This window comes from Salminus brasiliensis, unplaced genomic scaffold (assembly GCF_030463535.1).
Source record: "Salminus brasiliensis unplaced genomic scaffold, fSalBra1.hap2 scaffold_97, whole genome shotgun sequence".
Classification (NCBI taxonomy): Eukaryota; Metazoa; Chordata; class Actinopteri; order Characiformes; family Bryconidae; genus Salminus; species Salminus brasiliensis.
Genome location: NW_027326712.1, coordinates 25,001 through 44,846, shown reverse-complemented (window position 1 = coordinate 44,846; position 19,846 = coordinate 25,001). Strand labels below are relative to the sequence as shown.

General features: G+C 45.6%; 1 protein-coding gene across 1 annotated transcript in view; it reads left to right on the top strand.

Moving 5' to 3' along the window:
* Positions 1-19,846, top strand: part of prmt3 (protein arginine methyltransferase 3) — a 50,825-nt gene that overhangs the window by 10,055 nt on the left and 20,924 nt on the right. The window contains exons 10-12 of the mRNA XM_072672160.1: positions 3,341-3,440; positions 15,134-15,212; positions 18,351-18,538. Of these exons, the coding sequence (XP_072528261.1) occupies positions 3,341-3,440; positions 15,134-15,212; positions 18,351-18,538 (367 nt within the window). The remainder of the gene's footprint in view (positions 1-3,340; positions 3,441-15,133; positions 15,213-18,350; positions 18,539-19,846) is intronic.

The window sequence follows — 19,846 nt, the reverse complement described above, 5'->3', positions numbered from 1 at the left end:
CGACTACCTCTGCTCTGCTGAAACTCTCTGAGCTCAGTGTTCTGGAAGTTCTGCTCGTATACATATCGTCACTTGTGTCGAACTGCCCGGCGTGTCAAACTGCCCGGCGCGTGAACTCTGAGGTCATTAGTTTCTGTTCCCCCAGCGGTGTGTGTGTGTGGCAGTGTGTGTTGCTGATGTGTTCGCGGTATGGGGCGCCGCTGTGAGAGATGTGTGTGATTATAGCTTTTGTTGTTGTTATTATTATGTAAGCAGGAGAGGGGAGAGCGTGCAGCTGGATATATATGGAGAGAGAGGAGTTTAATTTTACACTTCACTAGGCCACTGTAGGGCGGAGGAGTGTGTGTGTGTGTGTGTGTGTGTGTGTGTGGGAGGGGGGGGTTTCAGGGGTGAGGGGGTCTAGCTTTAGATGCATGGTGCTTCTATACACTCGACACTCCTTATGACTAAAGGCCTAAAAGGGGCTCTCTGTAGCGGAACCTTACAGTAGCCATGTTGTGATCCTCAGAGACGGCTCATGTGGACGGGTTCTGGTGCTGCTGTCTGAAAGCTGCGGCCTTAAAAGTTCTTTAAGGAACTGTAAGTGAGCCCTTCACCTGTATATGCGCAGGTGTAATGCCCTTTAAGTGTCCCTACACTCATCATGGACGTTACGGGTCAATATTGGGCTTCCAGTGGTTTCTTTGGACTGAAGAAGGTTTTCTAGGGCAGAACGAGTGACATCACACATCTTAACTGAAGTCAAATAAGATTAGATCAGTTTTGATGTTTTGAAGATCAAAGAGCAGAGAGGGTGAACAGTGGCAGCTTGCCGAGCACGGGTAACGAACCCACAACCTTGTCAGCAATAGCTCGACACTCTGACCGCTGAGCCACCACTGCCCCCTTATTGTTACTGGTAATGGTAATACAGTGGCAATATGGTGGTAATACGGTATCACTGGTGATGTTATGCTATGTTATGGACAACCCTCCTAAGACCCTGGCTCTCAGGCATGAGGCGTTATCCTCTAAACAGGTGTGATATGAGCCCCAGTTAGCTGGAACACAGACTCGACTTTGCTCTCAGACCCGGGTTTTTATGGTCAGCGCTTGTGTCGGTGCTCAGCAGTTACTCAGCTGCAGCTGCTCTGGGCTGTCTGATATTCGGTGGAGCTGGTCAGCTTAGCAGTTGGCTAAAGATCCAAAACCATGAGGTAAAACGTTAACTTCAGTTTAACGTTGGGGGATTTCTTTCAGACTGTGCAGAGTTCACTTTCTCACCCTGAGAGCGAACTGGACATTGGTTTTAAAATGCGGTGATAACCCTAACGATAACCATATTAATAAAGTGGAGACCTCCCAGCACTGCTGATAGAGGGGATTTCTGGTGGTTGTAGTTGAAGCTGTTTGGTCTGTCTCAGTGAAAGCAGCACTGGTTTCACTCCTCCTTCAGACTGTGTGAGAGTGTGTGTCCTGGCCCGTATTGATTTGCTGGAGCTTTAGTGTGATTTAGCCTGTAATCCTGTTTGTCTGAAACGCTTCAGCCAGAAATCCTCACATGAGCTCCAGATTCCCGCAGTGAGCAGCTTTCCTTTTTTTACAGCAGTGTTATGTTTTTTACAGTGGACGCGGTCAGTGGTGGACGTAGTTGGTTATGGATGTGGTCACTAGTGTAGCGGTGCGAATAGAACCACCTCTGATCAGACTGATTTACCCACTCCCAACCAGAGATACGTGTGTGTGTGTGTGTGTGTGTGTGTGTGTGCGCTGTGCTTGAGTTTGGTTTAAAATGAGTGGGTGATCTACGGCAGAAGGGTGAAGAAGAGCGTAAACACTTATCATAAAATAAATAAATAAATAATAACATCGCCGCCACCAAACTAATCAGCTTTCAGAGCCAATATGAGACTTTCTCACTGACTTTCACCCTGCATACAGCTGTGTGTAAAGGTTTGTGCACCCCTGACCAAACTATTTCTATTTAATTAAGTAAAAAAAAGTAAAGTCAACCTCCTCAGAAACATCCACCCCTACTGTAAAGATCACATTTCCCTTTATATTCATAAAAAATATTAAATTATGAAAAACATAGCATAAAAATATAATTTTTTGGTTATTACCTACATTGGACCCCTTGTACATTCCAATCCCCTTACTGTGGCCCAGAAAGACCCAGGCAGTGTCTGGGTCTGTGGGTCCCTCCTCCTGTATTTCTCTGAGCTGTAGCTGCTGTTGGAAGAATAGTGCAGTAATGAGATTACAGCAGCGAGCGAGAGCGAGAGAGAGATTCTGGCAGAGAGAGATAGTGAAGGAGTGCAGATAGAGATCAGCGGGACAGAAACGCGACCAGTCCTGACAAATGCCCCCTCACCCGTCCCCCCCGTCCCCTCCCGCACACCCCCAGTCCCTCTTAACATTAACTGTCACTGTAATGTAGTGTTTAGAGAGATTAATACACACACCATCACACAGCCTTGCTGTTCACTACAACACACACACACACGCACATATACAGATATATAGATGTTTGCATGTACACAAACACATGAACTGTAGGTCAATGCTGGTTGGGAAAGGTTACTTGAGTAAGCTGTAGAGGTGCCTTGGTCTGGCTAGGTGTGTGTGTGTGTGTGTGTGTGTGTGTAATTGGTATAAATGGACGGCCGTGTTGGAGGAGACTCAGTCTGAGCTAAATGACTGTAATTAACACTCATTCTCTCAAATGAGCTGCTTAAGAGCCCAAAGTCACTCTGATTTGTCCGGAATTAATTAAATTCCCATTGAAGGAAAATTTGTTTTATGGTTAAAAAACGCAGAGGAATTTTATTTGCTAATAATTCTTTCCATCAAATACATAATCTTTAATAACTAAATTTAAAACAGGGTGAAATTATTTAGTCATTAAAGAGGAATTCTACTAATTTTGCTAAATTCTCTGTAGTGTGGGCTGAGCTTAGTCAGAGGGGGGTTTGGGGGGTTTTGGGGGTTTGGTGTGAAACTGAGCTCTGATCTCTGTACAGTGGAGGTGAATGGAAGCAGGCATCTGTCGCCATGACTACAACACAGATACAGCCCATAATTTATCTGCTATCCAAACCCACTAGTGCAGCTACACGAGTCTTCTGAGTTTTATATGGAATGATGATGATGATGATGACGATGAAGGTAAAATAGTGAATAGAGAATCTCAACTAATCCAGTTCTCTTTAGGGACTACTTTCTGTAGCCGCACTACACCCTGCAGCATGTATCCCTCCACCATTTTAATGATATGTGGTTTAGAGATAAGTTATTTGAATATTCGTATTATTTGCTGCATGCAGTTTGAAGTCGTGTTGTGGTTTGTTTTTCTCTTCAGATCGAATCAGCTGGACAACACCATCACCCTGATCAAAGGCAGGATAGAGGATGTTGATCTTCCAGTGGAAAAGGTGGACATCATCATTTCAGAGTGGATGGTGAGTTAACCAGAACCACAGCAAATCAAAGAACCACGTGTGTGTTAAATGGTTTTAAATTTTAAAGTTCTGAAGAGAATGTTCTATACTACAGGAAGCATAGGGGGCGCTCTATAATGCTCTGTAATGATCATACTCCACTTCAGAACCATTTATCCGGCTGTGTGTTCTTCACGCTCAGGTCTCCATCGTCTGTCTCTCAGCTTTGGCCCGGACTCGTGATGGTTTGTGCTTTAGCTACGTGTACGGGTCAGCACGGTTTGTCCATACCGCCTGCGCTGACCCTGATCACGGCAGCGCTTTGTCTTTCGCTCCGCTGTTTCCTCCATCCCGGCCGGTACAGGCTGGTGACCCTCGTCCTCGCTCTGCCCCTCTCAATCACAGGGAAAATTGAAATTGTGGCGTGCCGCGCCGCTGAGTGATGAAAGATCGCTGGTATAATGCAGAATGGCACAAACTCCATGAACATTAATAATTTTAGGAGCCGCCTGTCACTTCTGATTCCGGCAGATGATCGGTGAGAGAGAGACGGAGGGTCGGGCGAGCAGGCTGTGTGAAAATGATTACTGATTATTCAGAATTAGTTTACAGCTCTGAACATCTCTAAGGTCCAGGCTTTTATTTGTGCTTTTTGTTCTTCATTCGTTTTGCATTGTTGAATATTATGCTAATTTGTTTATAAATAGATATTGTGTTAAAAGTGAATAATTCAGTGGAGTCATTTTAGCAGGTACTGAATGGTGGACACTGAATGATTTGTTCTAGATGGTGAATAATTCAGTGTGGATACTGAACACTTCACTTCAGTCTGAAGGGGGAAAGTTTCAGTCAGAGCGTTCGGCTGAAATTCAGACTCCTCCCTACAGGAGGATGTTCCCCGGGATCACGTCTACCACTTTTAGTGAGAGCTTCTGTTTCTGGTGCTCTGAGCTTTTGTTTCAGGCTGTTTAGGTTTAACGTGTGTTTAATCCGTCGCCGGTTCTTGTGAATGGAATTAGAATATTCGGTTAGCTTTATGACCTCGGTTTGGGAGTAAAGTGGTGCTTAAATAAAGATTACTGGCTTTGACTTGCAGGTCAGGCTCGGGGACGTGACGCTCTTTCAGTTTAGACCTCTTGACTGCCTTAACTTTAGATTAAAATATGGATTTTTATGATTAATGAGTGAACAGAGATCCGTCCCTCTTTGATCTTTCATCGTTAATGAAGCTGGAGACGCATGAATCATCTCCAGATTTATTTAGGCCATAACTGTAACTGTAGAGAGAGAGAGAGAGAGAGAAAGAGAGAGAGAGAATTTCCTTTCTTTCTCGATCCCTCTCTCCATTGTCTCGGTGTCAGGCAGTGATAATGATCTTTGCAGTCCTGCCTCTTTGCTCCGGCCTCTGTGAGATTAAAGCTATGGCAGGTTCTCCGTTCTGGCTTAAAGACGTACTGCTTTACAGTTTGTTAGAACGCTTGGGTTTCTTGGTGGGGTTCAGCAGATTAAAGCAGTCATTAGGTTCGTTTGGGTCTTGGGGGCAAACCTCAATCCTGTTGAAGCAGTGCAGTCTATAAACCAAGCAGATTCGGTTCAGCAGCTTCAGGTGATGTTCACATGAACCCTCAGAATGGGGTTAGGGTTAGTGGTCTGTGATCTTGGTGATTGTTGGTGTCTGATGGGCACTTGAGGAGATCTAGAACTTCTGATCTTCTGGGATTTTCAGTTTAATTAGACTCTAGAGTTGCTCAGAGTGGTGGAATAAAGAAATGCATCCAGTGAGGTTTCCGCCGGTTCTGCGGTTCTGAAAGGCTACAGGAGCTCAGATAACCACCCTGTACAGATGTGGAGAGCAGAACAGCCTCCATCAGTGAACACCACCTCCACCCTGAGGAGGATCCAGAGCTACAGCAGCAGAAGATCAGTGAATATTAAGGAGGTTTAAGATGACTTCGGTCACCAGGGAGCCTCAGCAGATCGCTTTCTGAAAGCTGTTGGTTCGAGGCAGAAGAAAATGAGGTCACACACCTGAGCCAAACTGGCCCGGGGCTTGAGAGAGGCCACTGGAGGAGCACTCCTTAAATTTAGAAGCTTAAAGAACCCGAACCTGTTCAAACCTCTCTATAAACCCTTACCCCTTACCCTGGCTTCTCTAGACTGTTTCATTGTGGAATAATTACAAAATTACTGAGTTATTAATAAGTCTTCAGCCAATAAGAAACCCAGTTTACCCCAGAATGTAGTGGATCAGCCAGCACATGCTTGGTGCTTCTTTAGATTTAGCACTGGAGCTCCGAGGCTAATGTAGCTCATGGCTAATGGAAGCTTATACCCCACTAATTAGCACTGGTGCTAACTGTGTCTCTAAATGCTAAACTGCAGTAGAATTGAAGATAGATTTTGTTTGTACTTTTGTCCTTTTTTGAAACTTTTTTATTCAACTTATTAAGTGTTCCGTTTGATCGTAGAGCCAACACTAGCGCATCTCCTCCGACACGTGTGAAGCCAGCCAACACTTCTTTTCTAGCTACCGCTGATTCAGCATGGCTAGGTGTCCAGCGTGCTCGGAGGAAAGCACAGCTCCCCAGCTCCGATACGAGACCGGTGCTGACCAACATTAGAACACACCAGAACTGATGTGAGGAGGAAGTGCCATAACCCATCAACCCTCCCCTGAGAGAGCAAGGCATGGGCCCAACTGTGCTCTCCCAGCTTCCGGCTGCTGATGACGAGCAGCCCTATTTTCAGCGTCTTGTAGAGTACGGTTAGCGTACGTTGTGGAGAGAGAGGGTGTCCAGTGTGATGCTCTTGGTGCTGAGATGTTCTAAAAACCCGGCTATGAAAAAAGTTTCAGACAGAAAATGTGATCAAACTGAGGGAGAGACCAGAACAGACTGAGAGACATTAAGAGAGAAATGAATCTCATAAAACAGTAAAACTGAGACGCTCAAAACGTCCTTCAGCTTTACTTCCTCTGAGACAGTCTTGGCAGCAAAGTTTATCAAGAGGAAAGTTTCTCCAAGGCAGCTGAATGTCCTGCTTTTGTGTGTGTGTGTGTGTGTGTGTGTGTGTGTGTGTGTGTGTGTGTGTGTGTGTGTTAAGATAATAATCAATAAATCAGCCTGTGTGCATTCCTTGAGGACAAGGTGTAGACGGGTCTGAGCACTCGGCTGTCATTTCATAACTCAGACAATTGATTTGTGCCGTTAACACCCAGCTAAACAAACTCCAGCACTATCACAGAGCGAGAGAGAGAGAGAGCGAGAGTGAGAGAGAGCGAGAGAGAGGGGCTTAACACTTTCTATTGGCAGTACTTCTTCTCAACAGAGACTAGACAAGCTGTGTGTGCATTTGCACATCTGTGTCAGCAATGGGTGCAACGCATTCATTAGAAGCGGTGTCCACAAACATTTGGCCATATAGTGCATGCCCGGTGTTTATTAGCAACATTAGCCTAGCATCTCCTGATGTAAACGAAAGAAGCTCACGTCAGATACGGAACAGGTCTCTGCTGATTGGCTGAATCAGTGATCAGTCACTCAGATTTTTGGCTCCTTCCAGTAGGAAGTGCAGAGTGGTGTGATCAGCGTGAGAGCGGAGTTCCTCGCTCCTCTGTTCTGGGCTGAAGTTGAAGACGACCCCGGGCGCAGCAGAACTCGCAGCACCGCACTGTAAAACATCTCGAGAACAGATTGTACCAAACTGGGCATTACAGCCGCTCGCCGGGAGACGCCATTGGCTCAGTAATTAGGAGGCCAGAATAGAAGGCTGAGGCGTTTATAGGCCTGTTTCTCTTCTTAATGCAGATCAGAGACGCGAGGGTAGAGATATTATTACCACAGCAACCAGCCTGCTGCTAGTGTCTGCAGTGGAGCAGTAGAGCAGTATTGACCTCCTCTGATAGGAACATCAGTGATCTCAGAATCTGACCCTGAAACCCAGCTGCTTTCTACTGGAAACATGAAAAGAAATGAAATTAATACTAAAAATCCCTGAAAATATCAGAGAAAGTCTGAGGGGGGGGGGGGGTCGATTTAATTATCAGCAGATTCCCATCATAAGCCTCATCTACCGATAGTGTTCTTACCAGCCTCAGACTGGACAGCAGAAATCCCACACTCAGTACACACACACACACACACACACACACACACCCCTAAGGCTCAGTTCCTGGGGTTAAGTACAAGAAATGCTTAAAACAAACATCAAAAACAACAACACTATAGCAACCACTTAAAACAGCTTATTTATTTATATAGTTATTTTTGGCTGTGGGTCTGGGCGTGGGTCTGGGCGTGGGTCTGGGCATGCGTCTGGGCGTGCGTCTGGGCGTGCCCTGCTGGCCTCGGTGTGTACAGATACACTCTCATTTACAGTCTTCTCTAAGCGTGTCCCGGCTGGATGTTCACAGAGGATCTCTCGGACTGAGTCAGACTGAACAGAACAGCTCCTGACATCCAGCACAATTTCCTGCTCCTCATTATTTCCCTCGTGTGTGTGTGTGTGTGTGTGTGTGTGTGTGTGTGTGTGTGTGTGTGTGTGTGTGTGTGTGTATCTGTTTCCTGCACGTCTCCTCGCAGTTCACCTGGATTACCCATCAGCCCACAATACGCCTCTCAGCCTGCCATTGTCCGTCTGAACACACCGTGGAATAGCGGAGCTTGTCTCATTTGAATACTCTCATGATACGCTACATTTCCTCCTCATCTGCATTCATATGCAAATTAGGCCCCTCCCCTCACAGACTGGGCCAGATCGCTTTTTTTTTCTCCCGCTGATTTTCTGCAGTGTCCTGAAACACATGTTCACTCCTGGCTTTGTCTGTTTGCCTCGTACACGGTCCGCAAAGTAAGCCACTGAACCGTAGCTGGCGTCCCCACCAGGAGCTTCTCAGCCCCACAGCCGTCTCTGAACCCCCATACCTGATTACTGCACTGTCCACCGAAGACCACCTCATAACATTTCACCACTTTTCTGTGGAGGGACCTACACAACATTTCACCACTGTGTCTGTATGACTGATCTATGTAAATGAGGTCTGTTCTGATTGGCTCCCCTCTGTTATGCCTCACTTACAGCCCAGACTGAAACGCTACCAATTTAACTTCAGTGTAAATGGGTGGAGCCAAACTGCTGTAGGCTGAATGGGTGGGGCTTAATTACTGCAGGCTGAATGGGTGGGGCTAAACTGCTGCAGGCTGAATAGGAGAATGTGTGTAAATATGAAATGTTTAGGTAATAGGTCATTTTTGGACTAGGTCTTCATGCAGCCTTACACATCAGCCTGTGCAGCCCTGTTTAAATGACCTGTTTGATAAATGATTAATTCCCACTCTGATAAATTCAGTAAATAAACAATACTTGTGGATTAAGCATATGCAGAAGTAAGATTCAGGAGGTTTGTCCAGGGGTGCACAGACTATTGCACGGCGCTGAAGGTGGACTGAATGATCTGTGGAGTGATAGGACTGGGCTGAGGAGCAGTGTACGCTGTAGAACTGTATGAGTGTATAAGCTGAGGTGCCGCTACAGTCACTCATTGGAGTTGTGCCAATCGTGTCCTCCCTCATGGCAGTAGGTGGAGACTGGGTGGAGGCGGGGTGGCGGGGCTGTTTTGGCGTATTGTTTTGTAACGTGTCACAGGAATATCGGAATGAGTGGCGCGTGTGTGAGAGTAGTTGCTATACCCTGGAGTATACACTGTGTGTGCATGTCTGGCGAGGCCCCACTGCAGGGTTTATTGAAGCGTTTATAATTGTTTTGTGTGTGTGTGTGTGTGTGTGTGTGTGTGTGTGTGTGTGTGTGTGTGAGAGTGTGCGCTGCCGTGGGGATTCCAGCTGATGGTGTTGTGCTGTAATTGAGCGGACTGGTGCTGATGCAGGTGTTTAGAGCCAGCATGGCCACTCTGGGCTGCAGTAGGGCCGTTTCTCCGTGTTTATCAGGGATTGGAATACAGCAGCGTACCAAACAGCTCCAGCTCCCGTTTCTGCAGCTGAGAACTAACTGAAGTGACGTGATGTGTCTGATCCACCTCCTTCACTCTGTTCTCTGCAGAGATTAACCCATTATTGCTTATACACCAATCAGCCATAACATTAAAACCAGTTAAGGTGAATAGCACTGATGATCTGGGTCCAGTGGCTCCTGGTTCGCAGTCAGTTCTTGAAGGTGATGAAGGTTCTGAAACAGGAAAAATGGACCAGCATAAGAATCTCTTACGCTTTGAGAAGAACCAAACTGTGATGTTCTAGACAATGACTGGGTCAGAACAGCTCCCGAACATCGGGCAGGTCTTTGTGGGGTGTTTCTCCTGGTATGCAGTGGATTAAAGGATCTGCTGTAATGTCTGAAAGTGTCCAGATACCACAGGACACCTCCAGAGGTCTCATGAACTCCATGCCTCTATGTGTCAGAGCAGTAACATGGTGTTAAGTGGTTTTAATATTATGGCTGATTGGTAAATCTGGAGAACCAGTCTGGCCGTAAGGCTAAAGAGTGTGTTGTCCTGCAGGTCGGTGTGAGTGCAGTTAGACTGCAGCTCATCCTGAGCTCTGCTCAGGTGAGTACACATTCTGCGGCTGTGCAGTGGCCTTAATTCAGCATTATCTCGGACGTGGCTGACCAGCCTCCGACTCTAGGGGGTTAGTTTAACATAGCTGGATATTTTTAAATATTTGTGAAAATGCTTCAATTTGCTTAAAAATGTTGATCCCAAAGTGCTACATACGCTAATGTTCAGCACACACTCAGCACTAATAAATACACACACACACACACACACACACACACACACACACATACACACACTTGCCTGATCTCAGAAGTGCTGATATGGTCAGAAGTGCATATGTATAGTTTTATGTAACACATTTGATCTGAGATGCTGAATGTCTGTAGTGTGACTGTGTTTTCAGACGTAGCTGTTAAAAGCTGGTAAAAGCAGAGTTATCCGACCGTTGGTATTTCTTGCTCCTGAGCTCCCCCTACATTCAGGAAGTGTAATTCGTATCTTGAGACACCCCAAAAGGAGGACACTCTTTTTACATACATGTGAACTGAGGCGGTAGAGTAACACTACAGGATTTTACACTAATATGGAGAGAGGTTCTCCTCCTGCAGCTCCACCACCAAAGCTCCATAGTGCAGTAGCAGCAGCAGCGCTCCGGCCCGGAGTGGGAATGACGGAGACACCCTTCTCCCTGTTCCAGTCAGTGGAGCATCAGCATGATCCTGAAGAGGCTGGTGTGTGTGTGTGTGTGTGTGTGTGTGTGTGTGTGTGTGTGTGTGTTTGTCTTTACATGTGTGATAATGGGCTAATTCATTTAACAGGCATGAGTGCTGCTGTCCAATTTCCATTAGCATTTCATTAGCAGTTTTCATTCAGAGCTGTTGGACGCGGCCCAGCTGAAGCTCCTCACATGAGTTCAGACTGATCACACCATCCAGCCCGCGCAGTTCCCAGCTTTTAGATTTTGGTATTTTATTTTTTTAGTTTGTTGTTTTTAATAATAATGTCATTTTGTGTTTGTAATGTTTTTATTTGAATAATTGTTTATTAATGTGTTATAAGTAATTGAGTCATATCTATGAGGGATCTCCTGATTTGATTTAGGTTTTATTTTATTGGAATTTGTATTAGAAAATATTACTACTGCCCATCATAGTGGTGCCCTAAACAGCCTGCAGCAGTGATGCATTTTTAGAAGCTTAGAAATAATCAAAATATAATTACATATGCAATGATGGTATTTTTCTTTGTTTTAAATAAACAAACAAATAAATAGATACAAATATTTGTAAAATAAATGACAAGTTAGTAATTTAAACAGCAATTGAAGTTTTAAGTATTGAACAGTTACTGAATGATCTATTTAGTTGTATTTATAATTCTGTGTTTTGCAGTGTATCAGAGTGCTTCAGCGCAGTGTGTATGCTCTGTATAAATCCTGGCAAATATTATATACAGATTAATATACAGATATCCTCAGCTTGTTAGACTTGCAGAGCTTTAACTCCTCTGATCAGAGTGTGTGGAATATCTGGTATATTGTGGATTGTGGAAGTTTTTAAATTGGACCTTTTTCTGTTAAGCGCTGTTCTCTTGTTCTTGCCCTCATAGATTTCCTGTCTGATGTCAGTATTTCACTGCTGGGGTACATTTTTTTTGCAGCCAGGGGTCACTGGAGGGGCTGAAAGTCGTTGTTATCCATATCAATTATTTATGCCTTTTACGCTACCAGTACTGCTGCGTTTATTCTTTCAACCACTGCTTAAAGGGTGGTGGCTTTGTTTGCTGTCTTGCACCTTTAGAATAGAACTCACTGTAATACCCTTTAATGATCATATGATCCACACGCTCACTCTGACAGACTGTAATACACTACAGGAAGCGTAGGGGGCGCTCTATAATGCTCTATAATGATCATATGATCCCCACGCTCACTCTGACAGACTGTAATACACTACAGGAAGTGTAGGGGGCGCTTTATAATGCTCTATAATGTTCATATGATTCACACGCTTATTCTGACAGACGCTACATAGTAATGCACTACATAGGAGACGCTCTATAATGCTTATGTGATGACTTTAATTATATTACCTGATATTGTATTATATAATAAAATAATACAGGTATTATATTGGTAGTTATTAGATTCTTATTTAGCACAAATTATTGTTAATTATTGGCAAACTGAATTGGATGTAGAGCAAATGTGGAGGTGTGTGTGTGTGTGTGTGTGTGTGTGTGGGGAAATGAGACACGCCAGCTCATCACAGAGTGTGATTATTACATCCTTGCTCATCATTTCTGCTCCGCTGCTCTCGCATCCCCCCAAAGCCGTGGCAGGTGGGGTCTGTACCTTGTTTTAGTAATTAATACTTAATGGGGAGACAGCGAGAGAGTGACGAGTCCGAGGCCTCCGAGGCGAGGTCTGTGGATGTGTCGCTCCTCTCTCTTTTTTTTTTCTGGAAGGTTCTTTCACTCACTCTCTCCCTCACTCTCTCCCTCACTCACTCCCTCGCTCACTCACTGCAGTGGAAGCAGCCGCCTGTGAAATTGGGTTCTAAATTACACCGTGCAGAAGCTTAACCATCAGTCCAGCGCTAAGTCTTTTTAAGAGCAGCCCAGAGCAAGGACACGTTCACCACGGGCCTGAGAGGGACGCCAGCATCCGTTCTACCAAAAGATGGAGCGATACCGCTTCACCAATATCGATACTGAATCGCTGACTATCGATTAGAGCTGATCTGATATATGCTGCATTTTCTGGCCTTTAACTGAGCATTTATCATCCTGCTTCTTCCATCCACACCTAAAAACCTTAAACCTCCGCCACACTGACCTGCTTCCAGTGGGTAGATCATGTCCAGAACATCAGGCCGGTCTTGTGGGGTGGTCTGGGTATGCAGTGGTCAGTACCTACCAAAAGTGCTTCAAGGAAGGACAACCGGTGAACCAGTGTCAGGGTCATGGGCACCCAAAGTTTTCACTGATGCTCATGGAGGCCCCGCCCACCTCGCAGCCTACTTAAAGGATCTGCTGTATTGTGTGAAGGTGGCCAGATGGACACCCTTTGTTGAGGATGGGTCAGAGCTGTTTTGGAGGCACTGAAGGGACCTACACAACATTAGGTGTTTGTGTTACTCATCATTGGCTTGTTATTGGAGTTATTTTTCTTACAGATAAAATTACTAAACTATTACTGAACTAAGTCCTCAGTCATGACCACTACTCTCTAACTCTCCAGGTCCATAGTTATTGTAATTATCCCATACATTTACTGTGTGTTTATTAGATAAATTAATTAGATAACATTATATAAATTGAACCTTAATTACACAACAATAATAAAAAAAATATATATATAAACAAGTACATCAAAATAATAGAAATATATATGTAAATATGTATATGGATGTTGAATTTTTTTCTTCTGTTTTGACTTTTAAAAATTACAAACTGTAAAGATATAAAAAGAATGCAAAATAGATCAAATATGTAATAAAAATTAATAACAGTAAATGTTGGTGAATGACTGACAGTGGCTGGGACTGGGAAGGGTTAAAAAAGCACTGACTGACAGTGCAGCAGCACCATTATCACCATCTAAGTTCACCCAAGGGACAGACACCGTGGTCATAAATTTGCACCCCCCCTCCTGTCCTAGGGTGAGTGTGTGTCCTCATGTGTGTGTCATTAGAAGGCTTATCTGCTCGGCCTGGGTGTCAGTGTGTGCTGCTGTGGGGGGGTGGGGGCGGCGGTGACTGATGAGTTGTGGAGCTTTTTAGCCTACAGATAAAGGCTGTGAGAGAATGGGGGAATTTTATTGGAGTATCAGTGCCTGCACTCTCGCAGCTCCAGACTGCACCGTGCTGATGTGCTTTTCCTGAAGGTCTGAGAGCTCAGTGTGCTAATGCAGCACTGTTCAGTACAAATCTGAATACAGGACTGAAAATAAATACATAAATAATAAACATACACACAGTTAGTCCCCTAACCCCATTCCTCTAACCCAATCACTGTACCTCTGTGTCTCAGCAGTGAGAGGGTTCTACTGTAGAAGCTCCAGATCTCATCAGAACTGATAAAGCAGCTGAACATGAATCCAGTAAAAAGGAGAAACAAGAGCTTCTCATTCTGAAGAGAGAAAGTATTGAGATCTTGTCGGTGAGCTAGTCTGAAGAACCGAGCTCTGTTCCTCCAGGGTTCTCCTGGACGCCCCCCAGTCCAGCCAGCACAGCGTGGAGGATGTGTTCAACTCCATCAGCAGCAGCAGCAGCAGCAGCAGCAGCAGCAGCTCACCTGATTTACCATCATTAAGCCCTGATTTACCACCAAACCAGGTGTTGATCTGAGGAGAACTCTAAACATACTAGACTCCATAAGGAGAACTCTGGAGATGTTCTAATGATGAACACAGTGATGGAGAACCTCCACCACTTTCTGTAGGAGTGTTATTATTAGTGATTATTCTAATATCAGTGATTTACTGAGGAAAATACGCAGCCTCCGAGCTGGGTGCTGATTTCAGATGGTGGAGGCTGTGTAGAGCATACCCTACGTATCGAAGTTTGACTATATCTGGTTGACCAGTATATATTTTGTGTTGAGTTTGATGGTTTAGCTGGTGGACCAGCTCTGTCAAAACCAGCATGATCCAGTTTGGTCAGATTGGTCGTTCTGGAAGACCAGCTCGAACATGCTGGTTATCACTGAGCTGACCAACCAGCTAAACCTGTAAAACTCACAGCGCCGCCTGCTGCATATGCTGCAACCCGTCCACCGCCAACAAGTCTGATCCACAAAGCCCATATCATGGATTATAAATCGTGTGTGTGTGTGTGTGTGTGTGTGTGTGTGGACTGGATTTGTATCTCATGTAACGTTGAAATGAAATCCCACTATTGGGTTGTCTCTCAATACCAGAATTGTGATTTCAGTAAAGCAGGTTCTGTGAGGGTTCTAAAGGCAGGGGTTATCTGCTCTATATGGAACACAACACCCCGTGACCCACTGAGAACTAATCACCAATACTGAGTCTGAGAGTCCCTACAGCACCAAACACCTTCACTTTAGCAGAAACACTGTTTTTCTGAGAGTGTGTGTCATCAGCCTGCTAATCATCACTGATCTTATCAATATTCGAACACCCCACCCAGCTCTGTGGTTCTGACTGGTTTAACCTCTGGTTCTGCTGATCTCTCCGCAGGGCTACTTCCTCCTGTTTGAGTCCATGCTGGATTCTGTGCTCTGGGCCAGGGATCGGTACCTTGCAGAAGGAGGTTCAGGTGAGTGTGCTTATCTGTGCTCATTCAGGCTGGTTCTGAGGAACATCTGTGTAATGTGGGTTTTCCTGTTGTGGTTCACACTGATGTTTCTGCACTGGGTGGGTTTGTGTCTTGTCTGTATTACCTAGGCCAGGAGTGAGCCTTTGAGCTGCTGTATCTCAGTGTGTGGTAGGTGGTAGGGTGGAGGTGGGGTGGAGCTGGGGTGGAGCTCCATATGCCCAGCCGGAGGTGACTCTACACCTGTGAGAAGCAGCTTGATTTCTCACCCGCCGCCTTCCTGGTGCGTCTGAACAGCATTAGTTACTGCTGCCCCCCCCCAGCACCCACAGCTGCTCTCTCTCTCTTATTGGACCTTATCTCGCTCACTCTCTCCTCCTCTCCTGTCTTCTGCTCATTAACCTCTCTCCTCCATCCTTACACATCACTCCCTCGCCCACTCACAGTCCTGTTCTTCCTCTTAACCCCGCCCCCCTTAAAAACCCACCCAAGCAGAACTTCTTCACGGCCGACCATGATGGGACGTGTGTGTGTGTGTGCAGAGGGGGGTGTTGGGGTGCTTGACAAACGGGCCATGGGCACCGAATCGAGAAGGACACAGATGTCAAAGCTATGAATCATGGGACATGGTCCCTCCTGCCCACCCACCCCCCACTTCATCCTGCTGGTGTGGGACAGTCCTGCTTTCTGCCCAATCAGCACTTCTCACTTTTTCCTGGACAGTTTCTCACACTGTCTGTGATCACAGAAAAATGGGGTGACTGATTCCTGACAGGTGTGTGTGTGTGTGTGTGTGTGTGTGTGTGTGTGTGTGTGTGTGTGTGTGTGCCCGACCAATATAACATTTGACCAATAAAATCGTCTGAGTTGAGATTTATCTGACGTTTTTTTGAGAAATCTCCAGTAATGTGCTTTTGATTGAACACAGGGAACACTGTGTACCTTAAAGGACCGGTGAGTTTCCCCACCTGATAATGAAATAGGAGTGCGATGATGACCGAGACTAAACTTCCTAAACAGCCTGTTTACCAGTTCATTGTTTTTGTGATGTCACATAAACCAACACGTTTACATACATCAACCTAAAGGCTGATTGATTCTCCATTCACTCACAACTAAGACATCCGTTTACCTGTACCCGTCACCGCCCGCATGCCTGTATGCATCCTTTACATTGGCATTGATATTAAGCAATACATCCACTAGGGGGCGGTTCTGAGGCAAAATGTCTGTCGAATTGGGGGGCGCTAAAAACAAGCCCACCGTAGTTGAGTTCAGAGACGCTCGACTGGAAGACCCGAGCAAGGATGAACCAGTCTACTAAAGACCACTCCCTCGACTCCCCCGTGCTCTCCGATAAGAGGCTTTATCCTCCAAACAGGTGGATTTGAGCCTCAGGTAGCTGGATCACGGCCTGTGCTGTGGCGTTTAGCCTGCTAGCTAACTTATCTAAGCCTAGACAGCTCGGCTACAAGTCCGATTCTCTTCTAAATGCTTGTCAGAGGAGAGCAGACTGCTAATGCTAACCAGCCTCTCCCTCCTGATTCAGAGCAGTTTAACGTTAGTAAAGGTCAGAACTGACAGACGCCAGTTTGTAATGTGATGTAATCAACCTGCCCCAAAACACCCCTGATAATAATAATAAAACATTACGCAATAATGATGAGAGAAGTTGACCACAAACCCACACGGGTCACTTAGTGGGCCGGACAGGGACAAAGACAGCCACAGTCACCATTTTTGTTGGACACGGGTGGGATTTGGCCTCTGCAGTGAACCCTTCTGTGCAGTGAACACACACCCACTGTGGTACTCACACGAGCACATGTGTGGCAGCTTAGCGATCCTGGGTATCGAACTCACAACCCAGTGCTCTAACACTGACCCACCACTGCCCCAAATGAGGATGGATATTTTCTCCGTTCATATCCGTATTTAACATTGAGCATTGAATATTTGCCACAAGGCAGGGCAACCAATCAGAACACAGCTCATTTGCATATCCCAGTGTACAGTGTGTTTAACTGTGGGATATAAAGGCAGGTTGGTGTAGAAATCTAATCTACTAGACTGACCGTATCACCAGTTGCTCTGTTGCACGTGAACACTCGTCCCGAGCGCTGGTATTTTGTGGGGGTCCGGTGGGTTCGCTGACGATCTGCTGGGAGTTTGACCCCTGGATTAGTGTAAGTGGGCTGGTTTGATGGACTGTCGCTTTAAAGCTTTTCACTTTAACATGAGGGTGGCGCTGCTCTGGTGGAGGGTGTGTAATGATTGTGGTATGATGGAGGGGATGTTTCTTCATTTGTGCGGTCGCCTCTGGCTGAGTTTTGAGTGTGTGTGTGTGTGTGTGTGTGTGTGTGTGTGTGTGTGTGTGTGTGTGTGAGAGTGTGTAAGAGAGAGAGTGAACAAGTGACCCTGGCCTTCATTAGCTGTGTAACTACGGGTGTTAGCGACTCATCCATTAGCATGTAGCACAGTGCTGGCTCCCGTCGCCCCGCAGCCGGAGGCGAGACGAGCTCTGAGTGCTTTTCGTATTACTGCCCATAAAACAGCATTAAAACTGATGAATGCAGAGTTTTTATGATGATGACCAGCAGTTGAGTTGGGATTTTCCTACCCGGAAGCTGTTTGTCCTGTTTGGTGCTTAAGCAGAGAGTCGGAGGGTTGGTTAGAGAATTGGGACATGGTCATGTGACTTGCCATCACATGAAAAATGTCCTCATTAGCACACATTTAGATAATGAATGGGATGTTACACGGCTGTAAAGACCCGCTGTGTACAGTTGTCTGGTTCCTGTGTGACTGCAGTGTTTGGATATTGGGCTAGAGATTGCTCTTGGGTCGTCAGCAGGACCACCACTACGAGATCCCACATTATTGAGGTCATGTTTCTGTCTCCCACAACTTCACACCCAACTAGATTACATAGGTGTGATGGTCAGGTGTCCGTATACTTTTGACCATATAGTGAATTGGTCTAATTCTCTGTCTGCCAGTTTGTCCATATATCAGCCTGTCTGTGTCTGTCTGTCTGTCTACACTAAATGGACAAAAGTTTTGGGACACCTGCGCATTCATGATTTCCTCTGAAATCAAGGGTGTTAAAGTAGTGAGTGTCCTCTTGTCCTCTCTCCTCAGTGTACCCTGACCGCTGTAGCATTAGCCTGGCAGCTGTGGGCGACACAGAGAAACACGACGACCGCATCGCCTTCTGGGACGACGTGTACGGCTTTAAGATGGAGTGTATGAAGAAGGCGGTGGTCCCCGAGGCTGTGGTGGAGGTCCTGAAACCAGAGACGGTCATCTCAGACCCTACAGTCATCCAGGTGGGCATGGATACCCCCTTTAAAGGAATTCTTCCATAAAGGAAATCTACACGGCTCCTCTAGTTTTACACTGGAGCTACGAGGCTAATGCGGCTAACAAGTAATGAATTCCCATGTACACCAGTTAGCATGGTGCAGACCGGTCTTGCTAATGCTAACATACACATCAAACACATCTATGTGTGAGTGTGTGATTAACTGGTTCCCTGTTTAAGGGCTATTCCTGCGTGGTATCCTGTTGATTCCGGGTAGGCTTTGCACCCGGGAAAGAAGTAGAGAAGAGAATGAACAAATTGTTTGATGTGTCCATGTTATCTAGTCCATGTTCTAGATAACGTTCTCACAGAGGCAGATACACATAAACCAGCAGCTGGGCGAGACAGGAGCTAGAGGAAGAGAGAGCTGGAGAGAGCAGAGAGAGAGGGGTGAAGTGAGCTTCTGGGGGCTGTTTTGTGGAGCTGCTGCTGATTGATTAGTTTAATCCTTGTTTAAGTTGCTCTTTACTAAATTTCATTGCTTTGAAAATGGCCTCCACACACACACACACACACACACACACACACACACACACACACACACACACTCATACACACACACACAGAGGCGGCTTTCCCAGGCTTGCAGCAGTGTGGGTTCCTCCCTCTGTGAGCTGATTAATACGAGCTCTCAGCCTCTGAACCTAAACAGCGTCTGATGAGTTAATTAAGTGAAGCACCTCAGTGGCCCAAACTGCCCAGCAGAGGCTATTTAATATTCATGTATTCATCCATACAACACACAAAGAACTACCCTGAAAGCCTGGATAATAATGAATGCATGCATAAATAAATAAATAAATAAATAAATAAATAGATAAATAGCTGTGATGTGTGGAAGCATGCTGTACTGAAGTGTACCGCTCAGTCCAGTATGTGTGTAGATATTTAGCTGCAAGCTACCTGTTTTGTGATGTCACTAAATATTTACATATCTGCATTTTCACCGTACAACAATTTAGCCCCACCCCTTCAGCCTACAGCGGTTTAGCCCCATCCATTCATTCATTCTGCTGAGTGCCTCAGCCCAGACTGCTTATTTGAATGGGACACAGGATGAGGCAGCCAATCAATGTTGGTCTTACAGGCATCATATGTATATAGAAGTGATAGAAAATTTCTAATCTCTAATCACTCACTAATGACCAATAAATCACTAATGAATCTGACTGTGAAAAGTTTGCACCCCCCCCGCTCCAGTGCTCCCTGTTGGCTCTGTGATCAGTAACACTGTTCTATTCATGTATTCAAGCACAAAAATGGAAATGGAATT